The sequence below is a fragment of the Pseudophryne corroboree genome, chromosome 1 (genome assembly GCF_028390025.1).
Source record: "Pseudophryne corroboree isolate aPseCor3 chromosome 1, aPseCor3.hap2, whole genome shotgun sequence".
Taxonomy (NCBI): domain Eukaryota; kingdom Metazoa; phylum Chordata; class Amphibia; order Anura; family Myobatrachidae; genus Pseudophryne; species Pseudophryne corroboree.
Window position 1 is genome coordinate 979039761 of NC_086444.1, and position 24210 is coordinate 979063970.

At 45.9% G+C, this 24210-nt stretch overlaps 1 protein-coding gene across 7 annotated transcripts in view; it reads left to right on the forward strand.

Annotated features, from left to right (window-relative positions):
* Positions 1-24210, forward strand: part of FBXW7 (F-box and WD repeat domain containing 7) — a 382444-nt gene that overhangs the window by 321530 nt on the left and 36704 nt on the right. For 4 of the 7 annotated variants that reach the window (XM_063920545.1, XM_063920546.1, XM_063920544.1 and 1 more), the window contains one exon: positions 21527-21609. In XM_063920545.1, coding sequence (XP_063776615.1) covers positions 21527-21609 — 83 coding nt within the window. Of the gene's footprint in view, positions 1-17939; positions 18449-19259; positions 19645-19772; positions 19979-21526; positions 21610-24210 lie in introns of those variants that run through there. The other 3 variants (XM_063920549.1, XM_063920548.1, XM_063920550.1) reach the window with 3 other exon arrangements.

Genomic DNA, 24210 nt, shown 5'->3' on the forward strand with positions numbered 1-24210 from the left:
GTGGTGTCAGTGTTTCACCTGAACCAGCTTATTGTGGTGTCTTGCGCCTACTAGGGACTTGGAGGACTCCAAGTTGCTAGATGTGGTCAGGGCCCTGAAAATATAGGTTCCAGGACGGCTGGAGTCAGGAAAACTGACTTGCTGTTATCCTGTATGCACCCAAAAAACTGGGTGCTCTTGCTTTTAAGCAGACTTTTGCTAGTTGGATGTGTAATACAATTCAGCTTGCACATTCTGTGGCAGGCCTGCCACAGCCAAAATATGTAAATGCCCATTCCACAAGGAAGGTGGGCTCATCTTGGGCGGCTGCCCGAGGGGTCTCGGCTTTACAACTTTGCCGAGCGGCTATTTAGTCAGGGGCAAACACGTTTGTAAAATCCTACAAATTTGATACCCTGGCTAAGGAGGACCTGGAGTTCTCTCATTCGGTGCTGCAGAGTCATCCGCACTCTCCCGCCCGTTTGGGAGCTTTGGTATAATCCCCATGGTCCTTTCAGGAACCCCAGCATCCACTAGGACGATAGAGAAAATAAGAATTTACTTACCGATAATTCTATTTCTCGGAGTCCGTAGTGGATGCTGGGCGCCCATCCCAAGTGCGGATTATCTGCATTACTTGTACATAGTTACAAAAATCGGGTTATTATTGTTGTGAGCCATCTTTTCAGAGGCTCCGCTGTTATCATACTGTTAACTGGGTTCAGATCACAGGTTGTACAGTGTGATTGGTGTGGCTGGTATGAGTCTTACCCGGGATTCATAAATCCTTCCTTATTGTGTACGCTCGTCCGGGCACAGTATCTAACTGAGGCTTGGAGGAGGGTCATAGGGGGAGGAGCCAGTGCACACCACCTGATCCTAAAGCTTTACTTTTTGTGCCCTGTCTCCTGCGGAGCCGCTATTCCCCCATGGTCCTTTCAGGAACCCCAGCATCCACTACGGACTCCGAGAAATAGAATTATCGGTAAGTAAATTCTTATTTTTTGGCACAAATAAGTATATATACAGCTGGGCACTGTATATATATATATATATATATATATATATATATGTATATAAGAGCCCCCGCCAAATTTTACTGTTTTAAGCGAGACAGAAGCCCGCCGCCGAGGGGGTGGGGCTTCTCCCTCAGCACTCACCAGCGCCATTTCTCTGACGTCCTAGTGGATGCTGTGAACTCCGTAAGGACCATGGGGAATAGACGGGCTCCGCAGGAGACTGGGCACACTAAAAGAAAGATTAGGTACTATCTGGTGTGCACTGGCTCCTCCCTCTATGCCCCTCCTCCAGACCTCAGTTAGAATCTGTGCCCGGCCCGAGCTGGTTGCACACTAGGGGCTCTCCTGAGCTTCTAGAAAGAAAAGTATTTGTTAGGTTTTTTATTTTCAGTGAGTTCTGCTGGCAACAGACTCACTGCTACGAGGGACTAAGGGGAGAGAAGCGAACCTACCTGCTTGCAGCTAGCTTGGGCTTCTAAGGCTACTGGACACCATTAGCTCCAGAGGGATCGAACACAGGGCCCGACCTCGATCGTCCGGTCCCGGAGCCGCGCCGCCGTCCCCCTTGCAGAGCCAGAAGACGGAAGATTCCAGGAGAAAATCGGCGGCTGAAGACTCTGGTCTTCAATAAGGTAGCGCACAGCACTGCAGCTGTGCGCCATTGCTCCCACAGCACACCACACGCTCCGGTCACTGGTGGGTGCAGGGCGCTGGGGGGGGGCGCGCCCTGGGCTGCAATTAGATTGCCTTTTGGCAATAAAAACACACATAATACAGTCTAGTACTGTATATGTGTAAAAAAACCCCGCCATTAAAGTACATAAAAGGACAGAAGCCCGCCGCTGAGGGGGCCGGGCCTTCTTCCTCAGCACACCGGCGCCATTTTCTCTTCACAGCTCAGCTGGAAGGAAGCTCCCCAGGCTCTCCCCTGCAGTATCCTGGTACACAAAGGGTGAAAAGAGAGGGGGGGGGGGCACATAAATTTAGGCGCAAAATTTGTATATACAGCAGCTACTGGGTAAACACTGAGTTGTAGTGTAATCCCTGGGTTATATAGCGCTGGGGTGTGTGCTGGCATACTTTCTCTCTGTCTCTCCAAAGGGCCTGGTGGGGGAACTGTCTTCGAATAGAGCATCCCCTGTGTGTGTGGTGTGTCGGTACGCGTGTGTCGACATGACTGTGGTAAAAGGCTCCTCTAAGGAGGTGATAGAGCGGATATGTGTGTGGGAGGGTGTCTCCGTCGACAGCGCCGACACCTGTTTGGATATGTGTAAGTGCTGAGGTAAAATTATTGCACAAAAGGTTAGGGAACAGAAAGGAAATCTACCCTGGTCTGTCCCTATGTCACAGAGACCTTCAGAGTCTCTCTATGCTCACTATCCAAAATAACAAATCGACACGGAGTTTAACTCCACTGTCGACTATGATAATGCAAAGTTACAGCCAAGAGGGCTAAAAGATATTCAATATATGATTATTGGAATAAAAGAGGATTTGCATATCACTGATGACTCATCTGTCCCTGACACGAGAGTACACATGTTAAGGGGAAGAATGCTGAGGTAAATTTCCCTCCTCTCATGAGGAAAAAGAGCGGGAATCTCCAGACAAGAGACGGCAGCTTCCCACAAGAGAGTTCTCAGGCTGTATCCTTTTCCCACTAGGGCCAGGATGTGTTGAGAATCTTCCCCTTGGGTGTCCTGTTTGCACTAGCTATTCTCAGGGATCCTGCAGATAGTGTGCACATTCTAGTATACTGCCCAGACCGGCGATTGTGTCGGCATGGGTTTATAGCGCTGTGACAGCGTGGACAGGTACCTTATCTGCAGAGATTGAGACCCTAGTATGCATATAAATATATTAAGATGCTGTCTTAAGTGATAGATATATAATTATAAAGCATGCCCAAAGGGACATGAGTATACTGGGTCCTAGAGTCAAAGCTATGGCGATTTCTGCTTGACGTGTCCTGTAGAATATACATTGGACAGATGATGCCGACTTAAGAGGCATATGGAAGGCTGAGGATTGTGTGGAGAAAGGTTCTCGGGCCTGGTCTCCACAGCTATAGTTGGTAATTCTGCTAGTTGCCCTATATTCCTGCACAGCCTAGGAAAGCACGACATTATTAAATGCAGCTTTTCGAATAAAGAAACAAGTCCTTTCTTGTCAGAGCCGGGGGCAGAGGAAAGAAGCTGTACAACACAGCTAGTCCCCAGGAACAGAAGTCCTCCCCGGCCTCTACAAAAATCCACCGCATGTCGCTGGGGCTCCACAGGCGGAGCTAGGCCCGGTGGGGACACGCCTTCGTAAGTTCAGCCACAAATGGGTTCACTCCCTGTTAGATCCCTGGGCAATAGAAATTGTGTCGCAGGGATACAGGCTGGACTGTGAGAAGATGCCCCCTCACCGATGACCCAGCGGGCTTCCCCCCAAGAGAGGGAGCCAGTGTTAACTGCAATTCGCAAATTGTATCTTCAACAGGTGGTGGTCAAGGGTCCCCTCCTTCAACAAGAGGGTGTTATTATTCGACCATGTTGTAATCCCGAAACCAGACGGTTCGGTTAGACCCATATTGAATTAAAATCCCAGAACATATACCTGAAAAGGTTCAAGTTCAAGCTGGAATCGCTAAGAGCGGTCATTGCAAGCCTGAAAAGGGGGAGACTTTATCGTGAATCGGGACATAAGGGATGTATACCTTCAGGTCCCCATTTATCCACCTCATTAGGCGTACCTCAGAATTGCGGTACGGGATTGTTATTACCAATTTCACAAGGTAATGGCGGATATGATGGTGCTCCTGCGGAAGCAAGGTGTCACTATTATCACATACTTGGATGATCTCCTCATAAAAGCGAGATCAAGAGAGCAGTTGCTGGACAGCGTATCACTTTCTCTGGAAGTGAAACGGCAACTGGATTCTATATATTCCGAAGTCGCAGTTGGTTCCTACAGCTCATTTGCCTCGCCTAGGCATGATCCTAGACACAGACCAGAGAAGGGTTTATCTCCCGATAGAGAGAGCTCAGGAGCTCATGACACTGGTCAGGAATCTATTGAAAAACAAAACAGGTGTCAGTGCATCACTGCACTCGAGTCCAGGGAAGGATGGTGGCATCATACGAGGCCATCCCCTTCGGCTGGTTCCATGCAAGGACAATGGAACTTACTGGACAAGTGGTCCGGATCACATCTTCAGATGCATCGGTTAATCACCCTATCCCCCAGGGCCAGGGTGTCTCTCCTGTGGTGGCTGCGGAGTGCTCACCTTCTCGAGGGCCGCAGATTCGGCATTCAGGACTGGGTCCTGGTTACCACGGATGCAAGCCTCCGAGGGTGGGGGGCAGTTACACAGGGAAGAAAATTCCAAGGTTTGTGGTCAAGCCAACAGACTTGCCTTCACATCAATATCCTGGAACTAAGGGCCATATACAACGCCCTAAGTCAAGCGGAGTTCCTGCTTCGCGACCAGCCGGTTCTGATCCAGTCAGACCGCAGGGGCTCATGTAAACCGCCAAGGCGGCACAAGGAGCAGGGTGGCGAGGGTAGAAGCCACCAGAATTCTTCGCTGGGCAGAGAATCAAGTAAGCGCACTGTCAGCAGTATTCATTCCGGGAGTGGACAACTGGGAAGCAGACTTCCTCAGCAGGCACGACCTCCACCCGGGAAAGTGGTAACTTCATCAGGAAGTCTTCACGCAGTTTTGCAAATTGATGGGAACTGCCTCAGGTGGACTAGATGGCGTCCCACGTCCAATAAAAAGATAAAAAAGGTTTTACGCTGGGTCAAGGGACTCTCAGGCGATAGCTGTGGTCGCACTAGTAACACCGTGGGTGTTCCAGTCGGTCTATGTATTCCCTCCTCTTCCTCTCAGACCCAAGGGCTGAGAATTGTAATAAAAGGAGGAGTGTGAACAATATTCTTTGCTCCGGATTGGCCAAGAAGGACTCTGTACCCGGAACTGCAAGAAATGCTCTCAGAGGACCCATGGCCTCTGCCTCTCAGACAGGACCTGTTGCAACAGGGGCCCTGTCTGTTCCAAGACTTACGGCGGCTGCGTTTGACGGCATGGCTGTTGAACGCCGGATCCTTGCGGAAAAGGGCATTCCGGATGCAGTTATTCCTACGCTGATAAAGGCTAGGAAAGACGTGACAGCAAGACTTTTTCACTGTGTATGGCGAAAATAGGTTGCTTGGTGTGTGGCCGGGAAGGCCCTACAGAGGAATTCCAGTGGGGTCGATTCCTGCACTTCCTACAGTCAGAAGTGACTATGGGCCTAAAATTAGGATCCATAAGGGTCAAGATTTCGGCCCTATCCCTTTTTCTCTCAAAAAGAACTGGCTTCACTGCCTGAAGTTCAGACGTTGTTACAGGGGTGCTGCATATTCAGCCTCCTTTTGTGCCACCAGTGGCACCTTGGGATCTTAACGTTGTGTTGGATTCCTAAAATCCCACTGGTTTGAGCCACTTAAGACCGTGGAGCTAAAATATCTCACGTGGGAAGTGGTCATGCATTTGGCCTTAGCTTGGACTAGGCGTGTGTCAGAATTGGCGGCTTTGTCATGTAATAGCCCATATCTGATCTTCCATATGGAAAGGGCAGAATTGAGGACTCGTCCCCAATTTCTCCCTAAGGTGGTATCATCGTTTCATTTAAACCAACCTATGGTGGTGCCTGCGGCTACTAGGGACTTGGAGGACTCCAAGTTGCTGGACGTGGTCCGGGCCCTGAAAAGTTATGTTTCCAGGACGGCTAGAGTCAGAAAAACTGACTCGCTATTTATCCTGCATGCACCCAACAAGCTGGGTGCTCCTGCTTAAAAGCAGACTATTGCTCGCTGGATCTGTGGCACGATTCAGCTGGCACATTCTGCGGCTGGACTGCCGCATCCTAAATCAGTGAAAGCCCATTCCACAAGGAAGGTGGGCTCTTTCTTGGGCGGCTGCCTGAGGGGTCTTGGCATTACAGCTTTGCCGAGCTGCTACTTGGTCGGGTTCAAACACATTTGCAAAATTCTACAAGTTTGATACCCTGGCTGAGGAGGACCTTGAGTTTGCTCATTCGGTGCTGCAGAGTCATCCGCACTCTCCCGCCCGTTTGGGAGCTTTGGTATAATCCCCATGGTCCTTACGGAGTTCCCAGCATCCACTAGGACGTCAGAGAAAATAAGAATTTACTCACCGGTAATTCTATTTCTCGTAGTCCGTAGTGGATGCTGGGCGCCCATCCCAAGTGCGAACTCTCTGCAATACATGTATATAGTTATTGCTTAACTTAAGGGTTATTGTTATGAGCCATCTTTTAAATGAGGCTCAGTTTTTTGTTCATACTGTTAACTGGGTATGGTTATCACGAGTTGTACGGTGTGATTGGTGTGGCTGGTATGAGTCTTACCTTGGATTCCAAATCCTTTCCTTGTAATGTCAGCTCTTCCGGGCACAGTTTCCTTAACTGAGGTCTGGAGGAGGGGCATAGAGGGAGGAGCCAGTGCACACCAGATAGTACCTAATCTTTCTTTTAGTGTGCCCAGTCTCCTGCGGAGCCCGTCTATTTCCCATGGTCCTTACGGAGTTCCCAGCATCCACTACGGACTACGAGAAATAGAATTACCGGTGAGTAAATTCTTATTTTTTTCCACAGCACCGCTGAGAGGAAGCTCCCCGGACTCTCCCCTGCTTATACCACGGTAGAAAGAGGGTTTTAAAGAAGAGGGGGGGCACATAATTAGGCGCATATTGTGTGTGTGTGTGTATATATATATATATATATATATATATATATATATATATAAAACAGCGCTATCTGGGTAAACATAAAATTATTGTGTTTTTTTTCCTGGGTCATATAGCGCTGGGGTGTGTGCTGGCATACTCTCTCTCTGTCTCTCCAAAGTGCTTTGTGGGGGAACTGTCTTCAGATAAGAGGATTCCCTGACTGTGTGGTGTGTCGGTACGTGTGTGTCGACATGTCTGAGGTAGAAGGCTTTCAGGAGGAGGTGAAAATGAATGTGGTGACAACGCCGACACCTGACTGGATGGATATGTGGAATGTTTTAAGTGCTAATGTAAAGCTAGGGAACAGTCAGGGAGTTGACCCATGCCTGTCCTTATGTCGCAGGGACCTTCGGGGTCTCAAAAGCGCCCACTATCCCAAATAGTTGACACAGATACCGACACGGATTCTGACTCCAGTGTCGATTACGATGATGCAAAGTTACAGCCAAAATTGGCTATATATATTCGATATATGATTATTGCAATAAAAGATGTTTTGCACATCACAGAGGGTACACATGTATAAGGGAAAGAAACCTGAAGTAACCTTTCCCCCCTCACATGAGTTAACAAATTATGTGAAAAAGCTTGGGAATCTCCAGACAAAAAACTGCAGATTCCCAAAAGGATTCTTATGGCGTATCCTTTCCCGCCAACGGACAGGATACGGTGGGTAGACAAAGCATTGACACGCTTATCAAAAAAAGGTAGCGTTGTCATCCCAGGATACGGCTACCCTCAGGGATCCTGCTAACCGCAAGCAGGAGGTTACCCTAAAGTCCATTTACACACATTCTGGTACCTTACTCAGACCGGCAATTGCGTCGGCCTGGGTTGGTAGCGCTGTAGCAGCATGGACAGATACCTTATCAGCGGAGATTGAGAACCTAGATAAGGATACCATTTTATTGACCCTAGGGCATATAAAAGATGCTGTCCTATATATGAGAAATGCTCAAAGAGACATTAGTCTACTGGGTTCTAGAATCAAAGCTATGTCAATTTCTGCTAGGCGAGTCCTGTGGACCCGGCAATGGACAGGTGATGCCGACTCAAAGAGGCATATGGAGGTTTTACCTTACGAGGGTGAGGAATTGTTTGAAGAAGGTCTCTCGGACCTGGTCTCCACAGCTACAGCTGTTAAATCAAATTTTTTGCCTTATATTCCCTCACAGCCTAAGAAAGCACCACATTATCAAATGCAGTCCTTTCGATCACAGAGTAACAAGAAAGTACGAGGTGCGTCCTTTCTTGCCAGAGGTAAGGGCAGAGGAAAAAAGCTGCACAACACAGCTAGTTCCCAGGAACAGAAGTCCTCCCCAGCCTCTACAAAATCCACCGCATGACGCTGGGGCTCCTCTAAGGGAGTCCGCCCCAGTGGGGGCACGTCTTCGAATTTTCAGCCACATCTGGGTTCACTCACAGGTGGATCCCTGGCAATAGAATTTGTTTCTCAGGGTTACAAGCTGGAATTCGAAGAGGTGCCTCCTCTCCGTTTTTTTCAAATCGGTTCTACCATCTTCTCCCCAGGAAAGAGAGAGAGTGTTAAATGCAATTCACAAATTGTATCTTCAACAGGTGGTGGTCAAGGTTCCCCGGCTTCAACAAGGAAGGGGATATTACTCGACCCTGTTTGTAGTCCCGAAACCGGATGGTTCGGTCAGACCCATATTAAATTTAAAATCCCTGAACCTATACTTGAAAAGGTTCAACTTCAAGATGGAATCGCTAAGAGCGGTCTTCGCCAGCCTGGAAGGGGGTGATTTTATGGTATCTCTGGACATAAAGGATGCATACCTTCAGGTTCCCATTTATCCACCTCATCAGGCGTACCTAAGATTTGCGGTACAGGATTGTCATTACCAATTTCAGACGTTGCCGTTTGGTCTCTCCACGGCCCCGAGAATTTTCACCAAGGTAATGGCGGAAATGATGGTGCTCCTGCGAAAGCAAGGTGTCACAATTATCCCGTACTTGGACGATCTCCTCATAAAAGCGAGATCAAGAGAGCAGTTGCTGAACAACGTATCACTTTCACTGAAGGTGTTACAGCAACACTGCTGGATTCTCAATATCCCGAAGTCGCAGTTGGTTCATACGACTCGTCTGACTTTCTTGGGCATGATTCTGGATACGGACCAGAAAAGAGTTTATCTTCCGATAGAAAAAAAACAGGAACTCATGACTCTGGTCAGGAACCTATTGAAACCAAAACAGGTGTCAGTGCATCACTGCACTCGAGTCCTGGGAAAGATGGTGGCATCATACGAGGCCATTCCCTTCGGCAGGTTCCATGCGAGGACCTTCCAATGGTACCTACTGGACAAGTGGTCCGGGTCTCATCTACAGATTCATCAGTTGATCACCCTGTCCCCCAGGGCCAGGGTATCTCTCCAGTGGTGGCTGCAGAGTGCTCATCTTCTAGAGGGCCGCAGGTTCGGCATTCAGGACTGGATCCTGGTGACCACGGACGCGAACCTCCGAGGTTGGGAAGCAGTCACACAGGGAAGAAATTTCCAAGGTCTTTGGTCAAGTCAAGAGACTTGTCTTCACATCAACATCCTGGAACTGAGGGCCGTATACAACACCCTACATCAAGCGGAGACCTTACTTCGCGTCCAACCGGTTCTGATCCAGTCAGACAACGTCACCGCAGTAGCTCATGTAAACCACCAAGGCGGAACAAGGAGCAGAGTGGCGATGGCGGAAACCACCAGAATTCTTCGCTGGGCGGAGAATCATGTAAGCGCACTGTCAGCAGTGTTCATTCCGGGAGTGGACCACTGGGAAGCAGACTTCCTCAGCAGACACGACTTGCATCCAGGAGAGTGGGGACTTCATCAGGAAGTCTTCGCACCGATTACAAGTCGGTGGGGACTGCCCCAGATAGACATGATGGCGTCCCACCTCAACAAAAAGCTACAGAGGTATTGCGCCAGGTCAAGTGACCCTCAGGCAGTAGCTGTAGACGCCCTAGTGACACCGTGGGTGTTCCGGACGGTTTATGTATTTCCTCCTCTTCCTCTCATACCCAAGGAAGGTGTTGAGAATAGTAAGAAAAAGAGGAGTGAGAACAATCCTCATTGTTCCAGATTGGCCACGAAGGACCTGGTATCCGGATCTGCAGGAAATGCTCACAGAAGATCCATGGCCTCTTCCTCTAAGACAAGACCTGTTGCAACAGGGGCCCTGTCTGTTCCAAGACTTACCGCGGCTGCGTTTGACAGCATGGCGGTTTTTTGCCGGATCCTAGCGGAAAAGAGTATTCCGGATGAGGTCATTCCTACGCTGATAAAGGCTAGGAAGGACGTGACATCTAAACATTATCACCGTATATGGCGAAAATATGTTTCTTGGTGTGAGGCCAGGAATGCTCCTACGGAAGAATTCCATCTGGGCCGCTTCCTTAATTTCCTACAAACTGGAGTGAATTTGGGCCTAAAATTAGGCTCTATTAAGGTTCAGATTTGGCCTTATCCATTTTCTTTCAAAAGGAATTGGCCTCTCTCCCTGAAGTACAAACTTTTGTGAAGGGAGTACTGCATATTCAGCCTCCTTTTGTATCTCCGGTGGCGCCTTCGGACCTTAACGTGGTGTTAAGTTTCCTTAAGTCACATTGGTTTGAACCACTTAAAACGGTGGAGTTGAACTATCTCACTTGGAAGGTGGTCATGTTATTAGCCTTGGCTTCGACTAAGCGCGTGTCGGAATTAGCGGTTTTATCACATAAAAGCCCCTATCTGTTTTTCCATATGGATAGAGCGGAATTGAGGACCCGTCCTCAATTCCTGCCAATAGTGGTCTCATCTTTTCATATGAACCAACCTATTGTGGTGCCTGTGGCTACACGTGACTTGGAGGATTCCGAGTCCCTTGATGTGGTCAGGGCTTTGAAAATTTACGTGGCCAGAATGGCTAGAGTCAAAAAAACAGAAGCACTGTTTGTCCTGTATGCAGCCAATAAGATTGGCAGCCCTGCTTCAAAGCAAACTATTGCTCGCTGGATCTGTAACACGATTCAGCAGGCACATTCTATGGCGGGATTGCCGTTACCTAAATCGGTCAAGGCCCATTCCACTAGGAAGGTGGGCTCTTCTTGGGCGGCTGCCCGAGGGGTCTCGGCACTACAGCTGTGCCGAGCTGCTACTTGGTCGGGTTCAAACACCTTTGCAAAGTTCTAGAAGTTTGATACCCTGGCTGAGGAGGACCTCCTGTTTGCTCAATCGGTGCTGCAGAGTCATCCGCACTCTCCCGCCCGTTTGGGAGCTTTGGTATAATCCCCATGGTCCTTACGGAGTCCCCAGCATCCTCTAGGACGTAAGAGAAAATAAGATTTTAAACCTACCGGTAAATCTTTTTCTCGTAGTCCGTAGAGGATGCTGGGCGCCCGTCCCAAGTGTGGACTACTGCAAGACTTGTATATAGTTATTGCTTACATAAGGGTTATGTTATAGTTTTCATCGGTCTTGGACTGATGCTGTTGTTTTCATACTGTTAACTGGGTAGTATATCACAAGTTATACGGTGTGATTGGTGTGGCTGGTATGAATCTTGCCCTTGGATTAACAAAAATCCTTTCCTCGTACTGTCCGTCTCCTCTGGGCACAGTTTCTCTAACTGAGGTCTGGAGGAGGGGCATAGAGGGAGGAGCCAGTGCACACCCAGATCTAAAGTCTTTCTTAAAGTGCCCATGTCTCCTGCGAAGCCCATCTATCCCCATGGTCCTTACGAAGTCCCCAGCATCCTCTACAGACTACGAGAAAAAGATTTACCGGTAGGTTTAAAATCTTATTTTTACCTACCACAAAGGTGAGCACACCCTAGTGTTATTTTTTGTTTTTTTGTGGGAAGCCTTTCAGCCTACTAGTATCTTTTTATGTTCCTGTGGGTTAGTTATATTTGAAGTTGGCTTACTGATAGATTCAATGGATGGTAAATTGCTGATGGATAACGTTGGATGGTGGTTACTAATTAAGTTACCAGTGTGACATTTCTAAGCAATGGTATGTGAGTTACTGGTTGGTACAGATGGTTGATAAGTGTTATACCCCTTTTACACCGCCAGCATATAACACTGGTTATTGCACATGAAAGTGCATAACCCGTGTTGCTGCTCGGTGTAAAAGGGCAGAGTTGGAATAATCCGGGTCGAGTGACCCGGTATTCCAACTCAGGTAGTTTGCAGGGTTGAACACGTGTTCAACCCGTCAAACTGTTCAGTGTAAATAGGAGCCGGATCGCGCGACCCGGCTTCCCATTTACAGTGTATGAGCGGGCCGCTTGGAGATCATGTGACCTCCAAGCACCGCCCCCCGTTGCGTCACTGGCAACGTCACCAACCCAGCAATATGCTGGGTTGGTGACTCCGGTCTATATGGGGGCTGACGCGGGTAGCACCCGTGTCAGTCTGCGGCTGCGACCCGCTATTTAGGTCTAAAAGCGGTATTAGTGAACTAAGGTGCCTGATAGTTATGGGTAGAGATATATTGCTTTGGATTTACTCTGTTCTTAATGCCAAAATGAATGCACATGTGGATTTATCTGGATTTTTCTTATTGGATATCCAATACATGTGACATATGAGAGCCAATAAGATGTGCTTCATTTTACTCAGTTGCACCTAGATTTCCACTAAAGCTCATGAATGTGTGTGTGTTCGAGTAATAAATATATACAATGTGTGTGTGTGTGTATATATATATATATATATATATATATATATATATATACACACACACACACGCAACGTGATCACCTCTCTCCACATGTACATACATGTGTAAAATTGATTTGCCTGACAACACCTGTTCTGGGTTAGACTGCATGGCCACCTTTGCTACAGAGAGGAACACACTGCTGGGAAATTGTACACACAATGTTAATGATAATAGGTTGCAAAGGCTTCAAAGAGCACGGAATGACCCCTGCGTGCCTGGCATTCCTTTCAGCTGTGTGAGTCTTCTGAGCTTATCCCATGAGGCAGAGAGCATCCTCAGGGCAAGAGAGAGCACTGCGTGCTAGGTGGCCTATTCTTCCTAGCAAATGGAGATTGGAGGATCACTGCAATAGGAGAGAGATGATATGAAAAATATAAGATCTCAGATGTATAGCACCATGTATGTACAAAAGCCTTAGACAGCACAGCAGAAAATTGTGGATTTGTATCCTAATCCTTTTGTCTGCATTCACAAGGACAGGTTTTTCAATGGTCAGATAGATATATGATACAAATAGGCTGTGTTTACTAGCCTTAAGCAATTGCTACCTCAAGTTTCACCAGCAGAATCTGTATTTTTCCTTTGTACAAATACTATATTGTATTTGTGATTTAAATAGTTTATTCTTTTCCATGTATATTGAAGAATTTCTATGTTTTTTACACTTGTAGGATATTTTCACTTTATTTTATGTCATCTTCGTGCCTCAAAGGAGAATCCGCTCCACTGATAATGTGTGTAAATTGATATAGTCTTTCATTTGGTAGTAATAGGCTGTCCTAATTATAGCATAGCAGTAGAAACTGTTAAAGGTGCTAGAATAAGATTGCCAGGGGAAAGCAAGCAGAACACTTTAATCTCCACTTAAGACGCAACAGTTCATTGTATAGGAAAGAGCAAAAACTTCACAAACGCTGCATTCATTTGGCATCTCCCCAATAATCTTAGTCTCTTCTAGTGCCTTTTTCTAGAATACAGAAAAGCAATATAACTTGATAGATTGAGTATATTATTTTGCTAATGCTTGTGGCTTAGGTGCTTGTATATGCAGGTGTGTGCTCACACAGTACATCTTGCATCAGTATGCCACGCATGGGGAGATACAGGTCCCGTGCAACTTCGTTAGCATTGGGCATCTTTTTTTTTTTTTACAAAAATGCGTGTTATTCGCATTGCTATTCAAATAAGCTGCACAATTAGACTCTGCAGATTAAAATGATATGCGACATGCGTCTGTGGCTGCATATGCGTCCTTTTTGCATCGCTTTGCGAAAAAGATGCATTTTATTGGAAAAAGTCTCTCTGCACTATCAAGTCGCACCAAAAGGCTGTTTAGCGTGCCAGGCGGCTAGATATAAGTGGACATTTCTGTAGAAGTGTCCTCATACAGTTATCCTGTTTGCGTCATATGTTGTGAGATGCCTGGTGTTATTCCTGTACATTGCAGTTTTGTTACATTTTTCCACAGTGCTGCCTCTTAGTTCACATATAGGGGGTCATTCTGAGTTGATCGCTCGCTAGCAGTTTTTAGCAGCCGTGCAAACGCATAGTCGCCGCCCACCGGGGAGTGTATTTTCACTTTGCAGAAGTGCGAACGCTTGTGCAGCAGAGCGCCTGCAAAAACATTTTGTGCAAAACAAGACCAGCCCTGTAGTTACTCTTCGTGTGCGTTGATTCTAATGACGGAGGGACGGCTTTTGACGTCACACACCCGCCCAGCGAACACCCAGCCACGCCTGCGTTTTTTCTGCCACACCTGCGTTTTTCTAAGCACTCCCTGAAAATGGTCAGTTGACACCCAGAAACGCCCACTTCATGTCAATCTTCCTGCGTTCGGCCGTGTGACTGGAATGTTCGTTACTCTGTGCAAACCCATGATGCTCATTGTACCCATACGACGCGCCTGCGCATTGCGGTGCATACGCATGTGCAGAAATGGCGATTTTTTTGCCTGATCGCTGCGCTGCGAACAACGGCAGCTAGCGATGAACTCGGAATGACCCCCATAGTGTACTAGGTAATTAGGATAAGCTATTCTGTAACAAAGGAATTAGTATAAAGTCACAGATAAAGGGCAGTATCCTATTAGCAGTGGAACTTTACCGCTACTAATAGGATCGCTGGGGGCGATTCTATTAGCCACGATGCCGGCGTCCTTTTCTCCCGATGCCGGCACTCATTGGGAATTATGCATAATCTGTAATAACAACGCGACTCCGGAGGGCAAACACATGGGATCGGGGACTTATACCGGATATCATGTGTTTTTGTGTGATCGCTGGTCAAATTTTGGTCTCTAACGGGATACGGTCATTAGGTCGACCCCACTTAGGTCGATAACTATTGGTCAACATGCATTAGGTCGACATGGTGACTAGGTAAATATATGAAAAAAAGGTCGACATGCATTTTTCACATTTTTTCTTAATTTTTTAAAACTTTTTCATACTTTATGATCCACGTGGACTACGATTGGGAATAGTAACCTGTGCTGAGCGCAGCGATGCACCTTGCCCAAAGCTCGCTAGCCATGAGAGGGGACACGGTGCATTAATTGGGGTTCCCCGTCACTTTACAATGAAAACAACACCAAAAAAAGAAGAAAAAACATGACAACCTTTTTCCATGTCAACCTTGTTCATGTCGACCTAATGACCCATACCTGTCTCTAACTGTTTTTTTGCCTTTTTACACGGACTGCATACGTTTTTACCAATTTTACATTTTACTTTGCTGATAGTGTAGGTACTTAGGATTAGTATTTTTGCAGCAAAGGAATTAGTTTAAAGTAGCAGATTAAGCATAATGATGCATACGGGTCACTCATATATCCCTGCCTTGACTTTTTTTTAACTCTAGATTGTGTATTTTGGGGGTCATTTTGACCTGTTCGCTTGCTGCTTTTTATCGCAGCCAAGCCAACGGGTATCCACTGCGCGTGTGCCAGCGCGTGCCAGACGGCCAAAGGCAGTAGCGGGGCTGCGATCGCCTCTGATTGACAGGGAGAGGCGGTCGCTGGGTATTTGACTGCCGTTTCGTGGGCGCGGTCCAGCCAACGCAGGATTGGCCGGACCGTACGGGGAGTGGCCCGCAGCAGCTGCATGACGTCATACGTAGCCGATGCGGGCCGGGGAGCGACGAGTAGCTCCCGGCCAGCACGCTAAAGCTGCGCTGGTCGGGAGCTACTCTGGAAGTGCAAAGGCATCGCCGCTCTGCGATGCCTTTGCACTTCTGCGGGGGGGCCACACTGACATGCGGGGCGGACTAACACTGTGCTGGGCGCCCCCCCCGCATGTCAGTGTGAATGATCGTAGCTGTGCTAAATTTAGCACAGCTACGATCATCTCGGAATGAGGGCCTTTATCCTCAATTTTGCTACTTTTCCTCAGTATACTTGGCACAATTTGAGAATAGGTGTATGTGGACACAACTGTACACCAGGATAGAACAGGTAATCTTTTCCCTGGTTTTATGTCCTTTTGATATCTACCTGTGTGTTGCAGCTGGAATTGGAGTAGGGGTAATGTTTATAGAGAAACATTTTCCTTAAAAGAAAGAAAAAAATTAAATTCCATTTTATCACCTGCAACTGCTATGTACTAATACATTAAACTTGCTAATTGCATTTTGCTTGTGCCTATTAAATCAACTTTTCTGATGTCTACCTGTTGTTGCTAGGTTCCTTTCCCAAAACTTCTATTTAATAGCCCCTTTAGAGCAGTCATACCAACTGACGGAGCTGCAGAATTTTCTTTTCCTCCCTTAATTTGTTTTTCACTAAACAGTTTAAATGTATTTTCCTTTTGTGGTAACTGTGGTCTATGAGATAAGATGCTTGTTTATATATATATCTTGTTTCGGTTATCAGCCTCCAGTGACATGCGGTCAAAATTACTACTAGAGCTGGAAAAAATGTCTGTGCACTCACGGCCTTCAGTCCAACGGCAGGGGTGCTCTTTTCAGCATAACTCAAAGTCCATCCTTTGAAAGTACAGCCATCACACAATTTCAAATAGAGAGGCATTCACCAGACTTGATTTCAGCAGTATTTATTCAATCATAGCAGCATTAACAAAGATTGACGTTTTTGGCCCTTTGCCGGGTCTTAATCATAGTCACTGCACCAACCAAAATAGTTATTTTAGGTGGTGCAGTGATAATGATTAAGACCCTACACAATCTTCAGGCGCCCATCACTCATTGTAGATTTCTGCTCGCATCTATCTGAGGTGCAAGCAGAAATCTGCCCAAAGTAGGATTTGTAGGCTCCTTAACTGCACCGCACCTCGTTTTTGGGCCCCTTAATAGTCTATTTAGAACGGTGAAGCCGCTTTACACAGCTCATCCCTGGTATTTTGGGTGCAATAAGTGAATAGTGGCTATCACTTTAGACAGGGGTTGCAGCCAAAATAAAATTAAGAGACTAATTCAGATCTGATCACAGCAGCCAATTTGTTAGCTAATGGGCAAAACCATGCGCACTGCGGTGGGGTGGGGGGGCAGATATAACATGCAGAGAGTTAAATTTGGGTGTGGTGTGTTCAAACTGAAATCTAAATTGCAGTGTAAAAATAAAGCAGCCAGTATTTACCCTACACTGAAACAATATAACCCACCCAAATCTATCTCTCTCTGCAAATGTTATATCTGCCCCCCCTCCTCCAGTGCACATGGTTTTGCCCATTGACTAACAAATTTGCTGCTGTGATCAGATGTGAATGACCCCCTAAATCCCCCCCCCCTCCCCTCCCTGTAGAAGACCAAAATGTAGTCTTCTACCCTTGTAATGTATACTAATATGGTAAGCCAGCATTCCCTGGTGCTGTGAAGATACATTTAGATGCAAAGAAGGCACTCACCATTGTTGCGGATTTGAGAAGTTTTGTTTAGATTTAGAATGAGTAGGGTTGTCAACCTGTGGTACTCCAGCTGCTATGGAACTACATATCCCAGCATACCCTGCCACACACTTTGCTGTTAGGGCATTTTAAAACTGTGAATGGACATGCTGGGATGTGTAGTTCTTCAGCAGCTGGTGTGCCACTGGTCGACTTCCCCTGATTTTGGGTATCAGTATGAGTGACCGCCGGACGGGATGCCACCGGTCACAATACTGATGCCGGATTCCCAAAGTGCCTAAACCTCCCCCTGGTGGTGCCTAACTTGTCCCCCCTCACTATAAGATACACTTTTATCACGCTATGAATAGGGGGTTTTAAAATAGAAGTTTTAGCAATATTGTTTTTTGTTTATAAGTGTGTCGTCTTTAAATCAGAATTTGACATCTTACAAAAATGCAGTTGGCTAATTTGTGTGCAGACTGGGGCGATTCAACCCAGTGAGATGCATGTATTTGTGTAAGAGAAGAAGCTTTTAATTTACCTATATCCCTAACATTAAACAACAATTGCGCTGATTGCACATTTTTTCATTGCAAATATGCAGATTCCTTTGGAGGAGCGGACTAGTCCTGCTGCAGATACACCTAAATTCCCTGGGCAAACCCTAAAGAGGTTCCTGTACTGCTTACCTCCAGTTAACCCAGCTCTGGAGACACTGGACTTTTGTTTAGTAGTAACAATATTCTAGTAATACAAAGTATTGTTTATTGATGTGATGCTTATCTGTTTCGCAGAGCTCAATAGGATTTAGTATTTTGTTAGGAAAGATACATTTTCTGAAAAGAAATGAATTGTAATACCACAAGGTCAAAATGTCCTCCCCGATTCTGCAAAGTTAAAGATGATCTCTTGATATTAACTACTTTGCAAATGCTTATGAAAGTGTATATCAGGTTGAGAGTATTCTAGTTATCCACAGAATAGTGACAATAGATCTGATGTTGCTTATTTAAAGCGTTGTTTAATGCCTTTTAAATTAGTGTTAGAAATATTTTTTATTATTTTTACTGCAGCTTTATAAACTTTGGACTTGTAAGAGGCAGATGTCAGCCACCATGAGAATCACAGTGATTTATTGGTGAAATAATTAAGTTAGTAAATGTAATTATTTTACTTAATGAGTCTTTAGCCTCATCCTCCATAAGCAAGATCACATTCATTAGCACCAAAGGGAATGTATTATGCCAGACCCTTCATTTCTCCGTTCTATTTATAAACGTGATGTAAAATGCATCACCTGAGAGTGGCAGGGGTGGAATGACCATTTCAGAAATGGTTTGACACGCAGTATATTACTGTAGCTACGTTGACAGTCTTCAGCATAAGAAGCTAATGGTGATATGTGCAACCTGTGTGCAGGGACCCGCAGTATATCCTGGGGATCCCTGATTGCCACATCTGTAATGCACCATATTGGGAGCCACCTCTGTTGGGGCCCCAGGATAGTGTCATTAAGGGATGCTAGGGAACAAGAACACTGGCCTGAACAGAGCCGGGTCATCCCATATACTGTACAACCAAGGCTCCTGTATAGGGTCCAGTGTGTACTGTACCCCAGCTTAGAAGGGGTAACGGTGGGGGCACAACCCAGTATCTCTCCTAGGGCCCCCATGGAGTCCTAATCAGGCTGTGGTCCCAACTGAGGATGAGGAGGTTATTAGTATGTAATAGCTGCGCACACTTGGGAGTACCGGCGTCTCCCTCCCCTGGCTATTAGTTGGGAGTGCCGGGGTGCTACAGGGAGGGTGCGGTGTAATTGCCCCGGCAGCAGGCAGATACTGGATGGGGAAGAAGGTGTCTGTGCGGCTGTCACCCCTCCCCGGTCCCTCCCTCCGCCTCTCCGTATAATGGATGTGTGGGCTGTTCAGCTCAGACTGCACCATCGCAGCTCCGTACTGGGGGGGGAGCAGTAACCCGATCTCTCCTGAGGAAATCAGTGCAGCGGAGTCTGTGACAGGGTCCGCTCCCCGGCTGCTGCTCCCCCTGCTCTCCGGAGGGGGCTCTCCTGCCTGTGCTGCCGGCTGCGCTCTCCCTCTCCTGACGTGTCCGAGCATGTCCGCAGCCACTGTGACATACCTACTACCTGCCGCCGCCGCCGGAGCGGGGACCTCTGCCGCCTCTCCTGCACCACAGCCCCGCCGCAGCGCCCGCTGACCTCACACGTTACACTGACTGCTGCCACCCGCGCACAGCAGCGGGCACCGGGCAACATGGGCTTCTACGGGACTTTAAAGATGATCTTCTACAAAGTAAGTAGCGGCGTGTGCCTGTGGTGGCGCAGACGCCCCCGGTGTCACCGGGTGAGGGCCGGATGGTGCTGTATGTGTGATTAGCCAGCAGCAGCATCCTCCCCTCCTGCAGATGGCATCCCCGGTGCCGCGCACAGCACACGCACACAGTCACACACTGGCAGCATGAGAGAGCGCCCGGGCTGCCGCCGTCTGCTGCTCACCTTCCCCTGCATCCAGTCTCTGATGAGTAGATGAGCAGCAGCAGCGCCGTGTAAGCATGCCCTCTGCGGCTCTGCAGTACTGCAAGCTCCCAGGATGGGAGCGATTCTCCAGCTATCTGCCCACCAGCCTGGTAAGATCTCCGGCAAGGTTACACTAGACATACATGTGAGCCGCCTGGGGAACAGCAACATGTTATCACGGTGCATGACCGCAGTACGGGGAGAGCCCGGGTGTGTGCGGTAATGACCCCTCCCGGGACACTGCCTCTCTCTCTCTGCATGGGCAGTGGCCCTTCCTGGCACCGATCTCACCTATGATGTGGCTCCATCAGAGCAATGACAGACATGGGAAGTTTCTGTCTGCAGGTTGTGTAGCCCTCTCCCAGGAGCTTCCCCGGCCGGCAGGAGAGCATGCTGCTGAATGCTAATCTTCCAGCTCCCCACTGTCACATTTCTGTGTTGTAACTTCACAAGGAAATTCCATTTTAATCTAAGAAATGAAATGGCAGAATCATTCTGTATCAGTGTGCTGGCTAGATTACTAGTTGTACAATGCAGCTATTTACAGAGAGGAGCATTTTGGTGTTTAATGATTCAGAGCTGTCTGGTAAAAATGTGGATCTGGAGAACCTCAGCTCTTGGATTTGTGTACCTTTTTTTTAAATGCAATTCTTCCTTTAATACAAATGGGTTTTTTTTTTTGTGTTTGACAACCCAGTTATATAAAGTATTAAATATAAAATATTAATTATTTGCCACTAAATCTCAGCACATACTTTGTGAAAAATTTGATACATTATATGCTTTGGTTGCTTTCAGTTTAGAAGAAATGTGTATGTTCTGCAAAATGTCATTTATAGCTTTCTTATTTCTAAATGATGCGTTCCAGTTAAATGATGCTGCTGCCAGGTTGTAAAAGCAGACCTTTGATTTTTGGAAGAAGTAGCACATGTTGGCAATGCCTGGTTAAACATGAGTCCTCCCAGCAGTTACAGTTCACACATTATGGCAGTCACATTCACATAAATCCAGGGCATGCTATTTGTTTTTTCCTTTACATGTCATTTGATATGAAAATTACAGATGTCTTTATAATATTTAGCCCTGAAAGTTGTAAATCTGCAATCCCTCTCGCTACATTAATACTGGTTCTTCATGTATATTTACAGAATTAAATACGTCTAGTATGATTTTTCCATTAAATAATAAAAAATAAAGCAACAGGTACACTGATCGTAGTTGTTACAACAATAGTACGGTAGAGGGACTGTCTTACTGCTTCCAATAGAATGAGACAGCAGGCTTGTTCTGGGAGAGTGTTATGCTTTAGGTAAAGATTACTAGATTTTTCAACTATAGTATTTGGGTTTATTTTATTTTTATAATGATCCCTTAAAAAAAATAATAATCCATGAATTAGCAATTTTGTACTGCTATTTTTACGTTGTACGTCCAGTATATCAGTTTTTGGTTTTGTTTTATGTTTTTTTAACTGGTTCTTTGTATTGTTAAATTGCAACCATCTACTCTGGTGACATGCAAACAATCCTTTTGTGAAAATGTGATGTATTAATGTGATTTACTTCACACCTATTCCTTTATCTTACAAGTTTGATTGTAGTTTATTTTATTTTTAAAAGCCGTTTTATGCAGTTTTTGTACTTTCCCTTTATTTTCAGATGAAGAGAAAGTTGGACCATGGATCCGAGGTCCGTTCTTTCTCTTTGGGAAAGAAGCCCTGCAAAGGCTCCGAATACACAAGGTAATTACATTTAATAATAGCTGCTTTGGTCATGACTGGAGTGTACATCCTGTCTCACCAGCTGCTGGGCTTCTTCTCTAATTTGAACACAGCTTTGCTTTCATTACTACTCCAGAGGGTAGTTTTTAGTCGTGAATAACAGATTAATTGGTGGCTCTGTTGAAAATCCAACCTTGTAAGATTTAAGCAAAGCTGTTGCCGTGGAGGAGGGAATCCACAGCCCACAATTTTATCTTATATAATTACCATGGCCTGTATTCAATTCCATTCCGTTTGAAATTTTTTAGCAGCAGGAAAAGATGATTAATTCCCCCCCACACTAGCCAGTAGCCAAGTCTGTTTCACATAATGGGATGCACCTACTATTTTATAACACTGGGCGCCTCCATTCTGCATTGGAGTAAGTGGTGCAGATATAATTGGAAATCACAGGAAGAGTTTTTTGCAGCCCTAACAGTGCAGAAAATGTATTTGCTAGTAAACATTTCGACTTAACTTGGCCCTTCTCTGACAGTTAGCAAGTGATTACATTAATTAGGCATTGGCTTTAATGGGGGAATTTCTCTGAGAACACAAAGTCCCTTGCAGAGTTGTGACTAGTAACAGTGGAGCCTGATCGCATCTATATAGACGCTGTTAAGATAAATCCTTGTGGTTGTCTTAATTTTGGTAACACTTCCTATGTGGAACCTACAGTTCTAAGGTTTTAGGTGTGTTTTTTTTATTTTGTGTTTTTTTGTTTTATCCAATTAGTTTATAATGCAATAAATCCTTGCTTCTGATGAAGACTCCCCTAGTGAAGGTACTCTTTCTGTTTCAAAGCCCAGAGATGTCCCTAGTACTACAAATGAGGCTGAGAGCTCATCTTTGAAGCCTTGCCACTTGTCACTGCACACGGTTGTCCTTTACAGTCAGAATTAATCGCTTCGCTTCACTCTGAAATCTGTTTGACCCCACAGTTTCCTGCCGTGGCAAGTTCTCACACAGATATAGTTCACTTAACCAGCACAATTCTAGGTGTGAACGGCGCAAGTGGTTCCCATGTACACTGTCAGCATTCCTTAAGTCTACAATTTTCAGTGCCAACATTGCCTTGTAAATCTCCAGATAACTCGATAAAGTTTCTTAAAAGCCAAATTCCCTGTTTGTTCCGCTTTTTATTGTTTATTAACCAAATGAAATGCTATATTGTTTTCTGTGCAGCCTTATAAATGGGCTTATAAGAACGTGACCAACCGATAAACACAGATGAGCAATCAGTTTAGCAGAATTCATTAAAGCTTTCAAACGGCGATTAAAACCTAAAGACTTTTACATGAATCCTAGAAGACCCAAGAGCATTCCTCTCTTCTGAAAGGTGTTGAAACACAAAGCTATTATTTTAGTGAAACCTTTACGTCTAAAACTGTTAGAATGATTCCCTGTCCTTAAGTGCTTCCACTAGTAGTAATCACTGGGAAGTGAAAGGGCCACCAGGGGCTCACATCGCATTCGGATATGTAAGGAGTTTCATGAGGATAAGGTGTGATGCCACTATTTCCTCAGCCCTAGCAATTAAACTATATTATTTTGCCCACATCTGAAGGTAATGTCGTGCATCATCTGTATGTGAAATCAATGAGCAGATGGATTGCAAAAATAAACTAAAGAACAACAAATTGATGGCCATCAATTGAATTGGCTTTATTAACCCTTTTAAATTATGCAGCACATTAGACCATACAGTATGACACTAAAGGGCAGAGTGTTAAATTAGTGAGTGGTAGAGTACATGCCCACTGGGAATGTAAGCTATAAATGTACACGCCTGAGAAATTGATTACACGCTTGAGAAGCGTGACATCCTCTCCCAGTGACTTGAGTTTGAGTGACAGTCTGAGCTGCTGCCATATAGTCAGCTTTCCATGTTTTGCCCAGTAAATCCTGTATGTGTACAAATGTACTTTTATACCCCAAATAATGAGACCAGCGACATACCTCTCTTCTGATGTCTGCTGTGTATTCTGCATTTTAACTATGTAAGTGTAATTTAGCATAATGTAAAGCTGCAGCCCAGAATAATTTCCCAGCAATGCATGTGTGCTTTCTTCCAGTTAACGTTTCTTAGAAAGTTATTACCGAGTGGTGTTATTGATTTCAAATATTTGGTTGCTGGTGTGAGCAAGAGGCATAAGACATAGCTCCAATCTTTGGAACTCTTCAACTTGGGACAGATTGTGCAATGGGTCATATCCAGGTCACCTTTGGGGCATGATTACAGAATGATGGCATGCCGTCACACCCTAGCAGGTGTGCCTAGTGTTTTTGAAATGCCAGGGCCACTCCATTCAATTCTTCCCACAAAACATTCATAGAATAGGCACTGCAGCAGGTGCAGCGGGCACTATGGGCAACTATACTTGGCACCTGTTCTCCGCTGCTCTGCAGGACATATCTCCTATTTTTCCAATCTTTCAGAAAAATGTGTCCATGTGCAGCATAAAGCCCTCAAATCAGGATAGTCCTGCCTAAATCTGGACAGTTGGAAGCTATGTGCAATATGTCTGTTTATGGGCTTTGAAAATATGGTTCCAAATGTTTTTAGTCTTAAAAAGTGATAAA